General features: G+C 36.9%; 8 protein-coding genes across 8 annotated transcripts; 5 read left to right on the top strand and 3 right to left on the bottom strand. All coding sequences in view use genetic code 12, as the record gives it.

Annotated features, from left to right (window-relative positions):
* Positions 1-154: 154 nt before the first annotated feature.
* On the bottom strand, positions 155-2,212 carry DEHA2E03806g (DEHA2E03806p; the record flags this gene model as incomplete). Its single annotated transcript, XM_459490.2, has 1 exon — positions 155-2,212. The coding sequence occupies one exon, from the start codon at positions 2,210-2,212 to the stop codon at positions 155-157; it is 2,058 nt and encodes a 685-aa protein (XP_459490.2).
* A 327-nt stretch (positions 2,213-2,539) lies between these two features.
* DEHA2E03784g (DEHA2E03784p) lies at positions 2,540-3,673 on the top strand (the record flags this gene model as incomplete). Its single annotated transcript, XM_459489.1, has 1 exon — positions 2,540-3,673. One exon carries the CDS (start codon positions 2,540-2,542, stop codon positions 3,671-3,673), a length of 1,134 nt encoding a protein of 377 aa, XP_459489.1.
* Positions 3,674-4,553: 880 nt separating this feature from the next.
* DEHA2E03762g (DEHA2E03762p) lies at positions 4,554-5,273 on the bottom strand (the record flags this gene model as incomplete). The annotated part of the gene is made up of 1 exon (XM_459488.1): positions 4,554-5,273. One exon carries the CDS (start codon positions 5,271-5,273, stop codon positions 4,554-4,556), a length of 720 nt encoding a protein of 239 aa, XP_459488.1.
* A 379-nt stretch (positions 5,274-5,652) lies between these two features.
* On the top strand, positions 5,653-6,513 carry DEHA2E03740g (DEHA2E03740p; the record flags this gene model as incomplete). Its single annotated transcript, XM_459487.1, has 1 exon — positions 5,653-6,513. The coding sequence occupies one exon, from the start codon at positions 5,653-5,655 to the stop codon at positions 6,511-6,513; it is 861 nt and encodes a 286-aa protein (XP_459487.1).
* Positions 6,514-7,209: 696 nt separating this feature from the next.
* DEHA2E03718g (DEHA2E03718p) lies at positions 7,210-8,022 on the top strand (the record flags this gene model as incomplete). Its single annotated transcript, XM_459486.1, has 1 exon — positions 7,210-8,022. One exon carries the CDS (start codon positions 7,210-7,212, stop codon positions 8,020-8,022), a length of 813 nt encoding a protein of 270 aa, XP_459486.2.
* Positions 8,023-8,035: 13 nt separating this feature from the next.
* Positions 8,036-8,638, bottom strand: DEHA2E03696g (DEHA2E03696p; the record flags this gene model as incomplete). The annotated part of the gene is made up of 1 exon (XM_459485.1): positions 8,036-8,638. The coding sequence occupies one exon, from the start codon at positions 8,636-8,638 to the stop codon at positions 8,036-8,038; it is 603 nt and encodes a 200-aa protein (XP_459485.2).
* A 734-nt stretch (positions 8,639-9,372) lies between these two features.
* DEHA2E03674g (DEHA2E03674p) lies at positions 9,373-10,359 on the top strand (the record flags this gene model as incomplete). Its single annotated transcript, XM_459484.1, has 1 exon — positions 9,373-10,359. One exon carries the CDS (start codon positions 9,373-9,375, stop codon positions 10,357-10,359), a length of 987 nt encoding a protein of 328 aa, XP_459484.1.
* Positions 10,360-11,433: 1,074 nt separating this feature from the next.
* Positions 11,434-12,031, top strand: DEHA2E03652g (40S ribosomal protein S27; the record flags this gene model as incomplete). The annotated part of the gene is made up of 2 exons (XM_459483.1): positions 11,434-11,436; positions 11,786-12,031. The coding sequence occupies 2 exons, from the start codon at positions 11,434-11,436 to the stop codon at positions 12,029-12,031; spliced, it is 249 nt and encodes an 82-aa protein (XP_459483.1).
* Between the last annotated feature and the right edge of the window lie 14 nt (positions 12,032-12,045).

Below are 12,045 nucleotides of genomic sequence, written 5' to 3'. Positions count from 1 at the left end.
ATTAAATAAACGGTTATCACCAAAATTAATTTTCAGGCTCATTTTTAACAGCAAAATATTTTTATCAGGAAGGTATGTTTATTTTCTACAATGTTTCGTTCTATGACTTATAATACAACATACTTTATTAAAATTATACATATATAATAGATATCTAGTCATCCTCTAAAGTTCTATCACCTGATGGAACCCTTTGCCGTATACTTGTATCCTCACGGTCATTAATTGACGCAGTGTTATCTTCAAAATCATTTTCCAAATATTCATTTTCTTCGTTCTCATCATTAATGGTCTCTAAATCAGGATTCACGATTCTTAACACTGATCTTCTTTTCGATGATACTAATACTTGGACGTCCATCTTATCATCAACGGAAGCATCGGATTCTGAATCTTCATCATTTATATTTTCGCGTGAAGTATCAAGGTCCGTAATATTGGCTGCCTTGACGACATCAGCCTCGTCGTCACTTAACGGGCTGGTAGAAACAGGTTTGTGATTCAAGGTGCTGGTACTCTTCTTTTTCTTTATGGATCCGTATTCATGGCTGAGTACTGGGGTTGTGGGCGTGCTGGACATGGAGAAGGATTTCTTCAACTTAGAGACAGACCTATTGACTAAATTTGTCTGCAATGGGGATGGTTCTGGCTTTGTTATGATTTTATTTTCCAATTTTTCGTGATCGTCGTCAGTGGATTTAGTAAGATGAGACGAGTTACTGCTAAGGGTTTCGTTTGAGGCAAGGTAGCTGTTTCGTATGGTTTTTGTTCTTTTTTCGTCAAACTGTTGTCTCTTTTTAACCCATGAATCTATAGATGCAGCATCCAATGTAGAGCTTGTATCGTTATCAAAGGGGTTCGATTTCCTTCTGGCTCTCTGGTTTAATGCAGATTCCTGGTCATAATATGTACCAAATTGATAATCCATATCATTGTTATCGTCGTTTGCATTTTGTTTCCGTTTTCTCTTAATGAAAAATGCCGTCGTTATGGCCATTGCAATTGCAAACACCGGTAATACAGTACCTAACACCGCCTTTTTTGTAACATCTGAACTGTCGTTGCCTGAATCTTTTGATTCTGTGTTATCCTTGATATTTTCAATCGCTTCAAATGAATGAACGTCATACAAGTTAATTGTGTACTGATCAGATGTGTCTCTTTTGTTCACGGACCTGGTTGAGTTGATTATAACCAACGTATCAAATATGGTAACTCCACCCAAAATTTCATCGTAACCCAATCCACTGTTATCAGCTGAATCCCAGGTCCAAGAATTAGTGCTTGTTGATAACTTGGCAAACACCGGTGAAGAGTCAGTATCTAATAATTCCCCTCCTATCAATAAAACTTCTTTTACGTTATAAAAATTGGTGAAGGCTTCGTTCGAATTGTTCGTCAATGGGTCGAAAATAGGTAATGCTAATGGAAACCTCCTTGAATTCACTTCTGTCGACTTTTCTGCATCGGAAACTTGCTTGAATGACCATCCAGACGAAAAATCCCATGTCGCCAATTGATACATATTCAACCATCCGTTATTGCTCTGTCCTCCGATTACCAATTGTGTCTGTGGGTTTGGTGCCAACAAGTTAGTTGCGCCGTAGAATGCCTGTGGTTTGGTAGAAGTAGTTATATTGGAAAACTTGGCCTTGTTGATATCGAAAGAAATCATTCGATTCGAAACTTTCTCACTGGACTCGCATACCCCACCATATATGTATATAATGTCGTCATTAGGAGCACTCAAGTACGTCGAGTGCTGGTAGAATGAGGCATCCGCAATGTCATCGTACCCAAGTCCCGATACTGTTTCCCATTTGTCGGAATCTCGATCATACCTGATTAAGTTCAATACCCCGTTCCCACACCCATCGACACTACCGCCTTCCTCGCTGACGGCATTAAACCCATATAATTCTTCCTGTACCAACACAAGCGATGTATTGACTGGAGGCGTGGCCAACTTTTCAACCTGTTGCCCGTTTTGCAAGTTCAATTGCTTTTCAGTGTACTTGGAATCCTCCATGTCATTAAACCCCGACACAGAAAAATTCAACGACACCAAATCATTATTCTTCAAGTGCAAATAAACCTTCCCGTCGCTGAATGAGTATAGCGTATTCCAATCATTGTTAAGTGCACAATTCACCACTGATATTAGTGCCATAAAATAAAGAAGCAAACTTATACTGGCTTCCCTCAACATCATTCTTGTCCGATTTCATAAATTACTAGTTTGTACGATAAATTTCTATTAATATATTATCTTTTGATATTCTCCATTCATTCCTTTATCCAAACATTGTCTACATTAGCGTCATCTCCATCCTTCCGTTCATCTATCTATTGTTTACATATTGCCTTAAAGTAGATAAAGGACCAATGCTGGGACATAAATGAAGAAAGTTGTACGCGAGGTCAGGTGACCATTAAAAGTGAAAAAAAAATTACTCATACTTACGATCGATATCATCCGATAAGTAGTGAAAAACTCATCTAAAAGATATATTGAGAGCCATAAAGAAGCCAGATCAAGATGTCTACGTTTGGAAATATATTCCGTGTGACCACATACGGAGAATCTCATTGTAAATCAGTCGGATGCATCGTTGACGGATGTCCACCGGGATTAGCATTGACAGAAGATGATATTCAACCTCAATTAAGTAGAAGAAGACCAGGACAATCCAAGTTATCTACGCCTAGAAACGAAAAAGATCAGGTCCACATTCAATCAGGTACCGAAAATGGACTTACTTTAGGATCACCTATCGGGATGTTGGTGCAAAACGAAGACCACAGACCTCACGATTACTCGGAAACCGACTTATACCCAAGACCATCGCACGCGGACTGGACATACATACAAAAGTACGGTGTCAAGTCTACGTCTGGGGGAGGTAGATCTTCAGCTAGAGAAACTGTTGGTAGAGTGGCTGCAGGTGCCATCGCAGAAAAGATATTGACAAAGGCCAACAATGTTGAAATTGTTGCATTTGTGTCGAGTATCGGGGAAATTGAGATGAACAGAAGCCCACAAGATGCTACGTTCCAAAATATCTTGAACACGATAACCAGAGAAGAGGTGGACGAAGTAGGACCCATTAGATGTCCGGATGCGTCCGTTAGAGATGAAATGGTGAAGGTGATTGAAAAATACAGAGACAATAAGGACTCGATTGGTGGTGTTGTAACATGTGTTGTGAGAAACTGTCCTATCGGTTTAGGTGAGCCATGTTTTGACAAATTAGAAGCCCAGTTAGCCCATGCGATGTTATCATTGCCAGCTACCAAGGGTTTTGAGTTCGGTTCCGGTTTCTTGGGTACCAAGATTCCTGGATCTGTTCATAACGATCCATTTATCTCCGATGGAACTTCAAACAAATTGAGAACCGTCACAAATAACTCCGGTGGTATCCAGGGTGGTATCTCCAATGGTGAGAACATCTACTTTTCAGTGGCATTCAAGTCTGCAGCCACCATTTCGCAAGAACAATACACCTCCACCTATGATGGTGAAAAGGGTGTCTTGGCTGCCAGAGGAAGACATGACCCTAGTGTCACCCCAAGAGCTGTTCCAATTGTCGAAGCTATGACTGCTTTGGTTTTGGTGGACCAATTGTTGACTCAAAAAGCAAGAGAATACGGTAGAAATATTGTCAGTAACTAAGTTATAAATAAAATTTTATAGTTCGATAATGGAAGATAAAAGTAGTCATTTTTTATATATTCATTCGTACATGCGTCTAAAACAAAGCATATCTTAGGCACATGATGAATCAATTGTTTGAAAATTCGCCTTGGTTTGTCCCAGGAATTAATAACACAGAATATCATTCTGATATGAAAGTTAATACCCAAGTTCATTCAGACTAGGAATAGAAACACTTTGAAAAAGAAATGATGTTTCTACCAATATTTCATCTCGCGTAGAAGCTTAGTAACACAATTAAATTTGATTTTTATTCCAGATTCTAATTGCATGATAAGTTTTTGGCGTTAACAAATAAATGTCCAAAGTCTATCGTATATAATTGTATTCTTCTACAAACTTAAAGGTATTTGAGGTGAGTAACGTAAATACTAATAAATAGTTCTAGTTACACATATATTGAGCAGTTCGCACATTTAAGTACTCGAAAAAAACATTGTATTTCTGGATCATGATATATTTTGCTTTGTATATCAATTTTATTTTCCCCAATACCGGTTCTGATAAGACTATTCCCGGAGACTAATTTCCTTCGAAGCAATACTTAAGAAAATTTTAGCATGCTCAAGGATCAACTGTATTTCGAATATGAACAATTTCTGCTTGCTTAATACTGATATCTTTGATAAATGAGAAGGAAGGTCGGTATGCTAACCAAATCAAATAATGCTCGCGATTGCAAAATCTCATGGAAAAAAATGTTCTATGCTCTATAGTAATCGTGAACCTAATAATATGTAGTCGCCATTTTTATTTTCGATATGAACGTTGTTGGGTTTAGCCTAAACTTAACAGTAAGAAAATAATGCTCGTGTAATTAATACTTATTTCTATAAAATTATATTGCTTCGAACGCAATAAGAGATCTTTTTGCGGTGGAAATTGCGGAAGCAGGATTAACACCAGTAATCAATTTACCATCAGAAACAGAATAATCATCCCAGGGACCAATAGGGGCTAAGTACTTACCGCCATATTTCTTGGTCATTTCTTCAATAGATTGTAATTCATTTTCCTTCATAATTCCATCGACACCCAAGATAGCTTCTCCAATATCAGTGAAACCGGTAATAGATTTACCTTGTAGTAATGGCTTGCCGTTAGCTTTGTCAACCATTCCATCGAATATAGCTCCACCGTGGCAGACTGCAGCTAGGACACCGCCATTGGACCAAATATTCTCTCCTAAACTTTGCAAAACCTTAGCCTGCGGATAATCAAATAAAGTACCGTGTCCAGCAGAAGCGAAAAAAATTCCATAATCATCCGCATTAACCTCAGAAGCCTTCTTAATGTTCTTCAAATGAACGTTGAAATCGGATTTAGCATCATTGAATACTTCTAAATCTTTACCGTTTAAAAAATCTGGACCAAGAGAATGATCATCAAATCCATAGGTCCCTGTTTCAGACACAAAGTCAACGTCATATCCGTTTTCTTTGAACACATTGAATGGGTGCAAAGCCTCCACCAAGAATAACCCTGTTTTTTTACCATCTTTGTAAAAAATTTTGTTGTAAGAAGTAACAGCAACAAGCACTTTCTTTTGACTTGACATGTTTGATTAGTATTGATTTATTTAATTATAAATGAACGTCTGTGAAGTTTTAGGTTATATTCCACCCATTATATAGCCGACTATACCCAAATGATACCCATCAGGATGATTATTAATCTTGATCTAAACATGGTGCCGTCATAAAACAAAATATACTAAGCATCCAGCTTACTAATTACTCAATGGTTCATTCTTTCATATTAAAAGATATATTGAGAAGGACATGCAGTCTCCTGCTGATGAAATAAGGTGCGTTGACATTTTTATTGCATTCAATGTGCATAGTTGACAAACCTTAAATCACTAAGAAACCATATTAGTATAAAAGCTACTTGTAGTATTCTGTTCATGAACTATCTCATATGTTGCGTTAATTAAAATGTCATCAGTAGCTATATTTGGGGTCAACAGTTCCGTCTTCCCATCTATTTTTGAGGCCATTACTTCATCTACATTCAAGTCAAACTTCAAATTTCCATTGAGGGGAATTACTAGATCGAAAGATGGCAAAACTGATACTTCAGAATTAGAATACTATGAAGCTAATGACGAAGAGTCTTTGAAGCAAGCGCTTGAAGGTTTCGATATTATTATCTCTTTAGCAGGTCCTAGTGCTGATTTCGATGTATTGGCAAAGGCAGTTATTAGTGCCAAACCTAAATTGTACATTCCATCTCAATTTGGAATGGATTTAGATATTGTTCCATTTGACGTTCTTGGTTTTAAGACTAAGCATTCTAGATATGTCAGGGCTGGTGGGATTAAGGTGGTCGATATTTGTACTTCCCATTTCCTTCAAAAGGGCGCCTGGAATGATGTTCCTTCCCAGGCGTTGAGTTTGAATTTTGAAGGTGACAAAGCTATTATTAGAGGTGATCCAGATGTTAAATGGGCATTTACTGCATACGAGAATGTTGGTCAGACTATTGTATCAGTTATTTCAAAGGATCCATCAACACTCCCAGATAAAGTCCGTGTTTGGTCAGACAAGATCACTCAAGAACAACTTTTGAATAGAATGATGGGCGAAGATTACCCTAGAAAATATGTTACTTACGAAGATTCTCTCAAGGAAAGCAACGAAACAATTAAACGTGTTGGTATAAGAGCAGAAGATTTCTTGTTGTATACCCAAACTGTTAGTGCATCAGGTCTTTTGGACTTCGACTGGGATTCAAAAGAACTCGTTAACCCAGGTGAAACTTTGTTCAAGTGGATTAGATTTGAACCGACCAAATAGTTTAAGATTCGTCAGATTGTCTAAAGTACGCTAAGATCTTATTTGCAATAAAAAGTACATTTATTTGATACTTAAGCAACAGGTTACGTCTAACAAACTGAGACTTTAAAATATCAAATAGGTTAACTAGATTGCATTTCCTGATCCAACGCATATTTATCTAATGATAAAAATACGTACCGTCTATAACTATGTAAAATATATTAGCTTTCCCTATTCATGACGGTCTCGTGCTAATTTTTGACGTGCTGAACCTTAGCTACGATATTTGACTGTGCATACGTGATTCATATATCATGTTCTTTAAGACAATAGCACTATTATATTTTCTATTCTCTTTGTTTCTGTAGTATAGTTTTCTTTATTTGATTGTTTCTATCTTATAGTTATTCCAAATATCTTAAACAGCATGAAAGCTACAAGTAGCAGAGAAACTGTGCTGGCCATCAATAAGGTTAATAGTGAATTATGATACTTTACTGCATCATTCGTTCTCTATATTTGGGCAGCATAAGCTCCTTCTATAGTTAACTACGGTGATTTAGCTTTGAATAGATTGTTATTTATCCAAGAGGTCTTGGGCCTTAATCAGCTCCACTGTATGTAATTTTTTGTGTGCAGTCACGATCTTGGGTGATAGATATTTCGATGAATTTTCATACTTAATGCTAAGAGGCTAAATAATACTTGCCGAAGATGGACTATATTCAAGTGTCATTAATCACTCTATTGTTAGGGTTGGTAGTCACTTTATTGATCTTCTGCATACAAAATTTAGAAACCAAAAAGGGTGGTAGATCACAATATTCGAAACCAACATTTTTGATAATAGGACCCAATAATAGTGGTAAAACAGCATTATTTTTCAAATTTATCAGTAACCCTGATGATAAATACGAATTCACACCTACGGTTTCGTCTATAGAGCCTAATGTCAAAGATAAAATTTTGCCTTTCTCAAATCCTAAGTTAGGATCGAAGTATCAAATCATTGATTACCCAGGCCACATCAAGTACTCGAAGCTTTTAACCAAATTGATGAATGAGGATATTACTTTGAAGAACATTAGAGGTATAATATACGTGATTGACTCATCATCGAATGCTATCAATGGAGAAGCTGTTAAATTAATATCTAAACAATTATTTACCTTACTCAGTTCCACCGAAAAATTACCAACAGGAATTGACTTCTTATTTGCCGTGAATAAACAAGACTTGTTTGATTCCAAGCCAATACATAAGGTCAAAGAAATCCTTGAATTGGAAATGACAAAGCTAATCAAAAATGAATTGCTGACCAAGAAGTTCCAAGAAAACAACGAAAATGAGCTTGAAAGTGAAGAGAACGACAATGCTATTAGGGAATTCTGGTCATCTACAATGGGTTTACAGCAATCGTTCAAATTCGAACTCTTAGAAGGAAGCATGGATTTCGTCGGTGGTTCAGTTTTGAAGAACAAGTCCGATGGTTGGGAAAACTGGATTGACGAGAAAGTCGTCAATTGAACCACTATTTTGCCTACTTGTCCACCTTATCCACCCCGTGTTGCGGTGCTGACGGAAAAAACCCTGGCTTATGCATTTCCTGCTGTTTTTTGGCCCGGATCTTTGACTGAGCGTAGTTCTGAGTCCGCATACGATAAATATCTTTGTTTAATGTGTAATCCTTAAATTTATAGTTACTAATGCCACTATTAATTTCGTTTAATTCTCCTTCTAATCGCCTCAAGTCTTGCTTTGCAGTCTCGTACGTCTCTTTTTCCTTGTCCTTGTCCTTTTCCGTACCCTTGTCCTTATCCACTTCTGTCCCTTCGCCCTTCTTGGAGCCCAGCATACTGCTTAAAAAGTTCCATGCATACGGCCTGAGCCTCTCGACTCGTTTGCGACTGTCTTCGATTTTCTTGTCTAGTTCTTCTCTCTTGGTCTCAAGCCCTTTATACTCGTCCGGCCGTATTGCAGTGCTAAAATGTTCGTCTTTCAAATGCAGAGGGCAAACATAAAAGAAATCGACCTTGTTCTGGGATATTAAAACCGTGGTTGTTGGCTTAAAACATAGCGTACATGCTTTGGAGTCTTTCTCCGCGACTAGTCTAGCATGGTAATGGTTAGGGAATGCACTCATTGCCCTTCAATGTTCCATAATCCCTGTAATATTGGTCCTAACTAGTGCCATATCATCGTATACTGGAATCTCTCCAGCCGGGTAACCGTCGTTCCAAATTCGCAAATTTCAAAAACTTGCGAGACCGAAGTGCAAATTGTATAGCAAATGTTATTATCAACAACTATAGTCTGTTTGATTTAGTATATCAAATATATTTTTATTAATCAATCAATCGAATAAATAATATAATTATAAGATATTCATAAGATAGAACTATTTTGTAATTATTCGCAGTTTGATATTTAAATTTTGAATTTATCCGCTATTATTAATTGATAAAGATTTTCATCCCTTTTTCAATATTTTTTATAGCACAACTGTTTTTTCGTTGTTTAGCTTCACATAATAGTGAATAGTTCGTTTGATTTATTTATTTGCCTGGTTGTTTACCCGAATATATCCATAGGTGTTAGAAGTCAGATTTTCGAATTTGGTATCAAGAACTCATTGAAGTGAATATCCGTATCAGTACTAGTATCATTTTTTCGCCACAGTTGAAGAAATAGATATATATTCATCAATACCATCATCGTTTCAATTGATAAATATCATATTATAAGTTATAATATTGTTGACACGTCTTCTGCATATTACATAGAACATCACACAAATTAACTATCCACACATATTACACATCACATAGTATCCGGTACTATCCATCAATATAATAAAATACAATATAATATAATATAATGGCAGATCATCAAGAGGCAGACATCGACTCTATCGTCGACAGATTGTTGGAAGTCAGAGGTTCTAGACCAGGAAAACAAGTCACGTTGTTAGAACATGAAATCCGTTACTTATGTACCAAAGCTAGAGAAATTTTCATTCAACAACCGATCTTATTGGAATTAGAAGCTCCTATTAAGATCTGTGGTGATATTCACGGACAGTACTATGATTTATTACGACTCTTCGAATATGGGGGGTTCCCACCCGAAGCTAACTATTTGTTTTTGGGTGATTATGTCGATAGAGGAAAGCAATCTTTAGAGACCATTTGCTTGTTATTGGCCTACAAGATCAAGTATCCTGAAAACTTTTTCATTTTGAGAGGTAACCACGAGTGTGCCTCGATTAACAGAATTTATGGTTTTTACGATGAGTGTAAAAGAAGATATAATATTAAGTTGTGGAAAACCTTCACTGATTGTTTCAACTGCTTACCTATTGCAGCTATAATTGATGAAAAGATCTTCACAATGCATGGTGGTTTATCACCAGATTTGAATTCTATGGAACAAATTAGAAGAGTTATGAGACCAACCGATATCCCAGATGTAGGGTTATTATGTGACTTATTATGGTCCGATCCCGATAAAGATATCACCGGATGGTCCGAAAATGACAGAGGTGTATCGTTCACATTTGGTCCTGATGTTGTGTCTAGATTTTTACAGAAACACGATATGGATTTAATTTGTAGAGCACATCAAGTCGTTGAAGATGGTTATGAATTCTTCTCCAAGAGACAATTGGTTACCTTATTCTCCGCTCCAAACTACTGTGGTGAATTCGACAATGCCGGTGCGATGATGAGTGTGGACGAGAGTTTATTGTGCTCGTTCCAAATCTTGAAGCCTGCTGACAAGAAGCCAAGATATCCTCAATCAAATAACATTTCTAATAATAGACCGGTGACACCTCCAAGAAAACCAAGAAGAGGGTCGAAATAAGGGTATTATCAGTAATGCTACTTTCCAGAAAACCCCAAAAAATCCAAAAAAATCCTCTCCCCAAGACCCTTCTTTTTGTCAACCATATTCTTCCCCCATCTCCTATTTTTGTTTGTTGAAATGCTATATCGCTTTCTAAAATTTTTATACAACCCAAGTTATAATTCAATTTCAATAATGTCTTTGGTATCTTCTCTCCAATTATCTTGCCCTATCTTATGGTCCTGGTGAAATCGATGAACATTAATATTCTACCACGACATAAGATTCAGGTATCCCTTTGTTACATAGACTTCAGAATTTTATATCGCATATAGTTTGTTTTATATACCTACTTCCTTGCAAAAAAAGGCGGTATCTATAGTTTAAGAAATTGTTACAGAAGATCGATATATCATTGAATTGATGTTGCTGGATGTCCGGCTGCTGCTCCTACTGTTGCTGTTTTCGCTGCTCCTGCTTCGACCTTGAGTTCTCCCTTTATAGTGTTTTAGTGTTATAATCTACTAGTTGTTATTCGCGCTTGCTTGAATAAATTTCCCTGCTGTACACCAGCAATATTGAATACGGTCTACACAAGTCTTCATTAGTCTACGGGTATTATTTATTCTTGTGAAGCCTACACTTCTTGGCTAGCTGAATAGTGTTCTGGTGGTTATTTAGTTACCTGTGTTTTACTTATATTATATATTTTATGCCTATGCCTTTCCTACACTCCAATATGCCACTCTTTGATGGTGCTTAGTAGACATTATACACACTTTACATATTGTACTCAGGTTTCTTGCATACGCAGCCATCGACCGCATCCACCACATCCGTCTAGTCCCCTTCTTACCAACCGCCAATACAATCAGGTAAAAGCAGTCACATTACACGTGATGTTCCAATAATTTTTCGCCTTCCTTTCGATGAACAAATTGTGGATTTCGGTGAGATTATGTAATACGGGCCTCAATCCTCACAATAGTGAAAAGTTTGAACAATTAGTACCGCTTGGATACGAAAAAAAACTGAAATTTTATTAGTGAAAAATTTACTTACCTTTCCATATAGAAGATCGAATAAGATAAAATGGTATGTCTAGATACACATAGGAGATGATATGCTGAGCCATACGTAGGATCCAGAGGTGACCGTAAGATATATAAGAGCCCATAATGATTGGGGAAATACTGAAAATGAATAGACAAATTTGAATTGTGGACATGAATAAGGAGTTTTGATATAAGAACAATGAATAATGAATTAGTGGGATATGATTATGAAGATAGTGTATGAGTAACGAGAAGGTCAAAGGATGATTCTGAGACGAAGTACGGTGTGTTCTGGCGAACACACCTCTGGATGAACCAATGGACAGGGTGGCACTCCAAGTGGAAAAGTAAACTGATAGACAAGAAACAATATACTAACATAGATATAGGTTTTAGTTCAAGATTTGTTAAACCCATCTCCAGCTTCCGAAGCTCAAAAACATAAATTGAAGACCTTAGTCCAACAACCAAGATCTTTCTTCATGGATGTTAAGTGTCAAGGTTGTTTAAACATCACCACTGTTTTCTCACACGCACAAACTGCTGTCACCTGTGACTCTTGTTCCACCGTTTTATGTACCCCATCCGGTGGTAAGGCCAAGTTAACCGAAGGTTGTTCATTCAGAAGAAAATAGATTAATTGATGGTA

The sequence above is a fragment of the Debaryomyces hansenii genome (genome assembly GCF_000006445.2).
Source record: "Debaryomyces hansenii CBS767 chromosome E complete sequence".
Classification (NCBI taxonomy): domain Eukaryota; kingdom Fungi; phylum Ascomycota; class Pichiomycetes; order Serinales; family Debaryomycetaceae; genus Debaryomyces; species Debaryomyces hansenii.
Note: the sequence above shows the minus strand (reverse complement) of the source record. Positions and strands in the feature narration are given on the sequence as shown.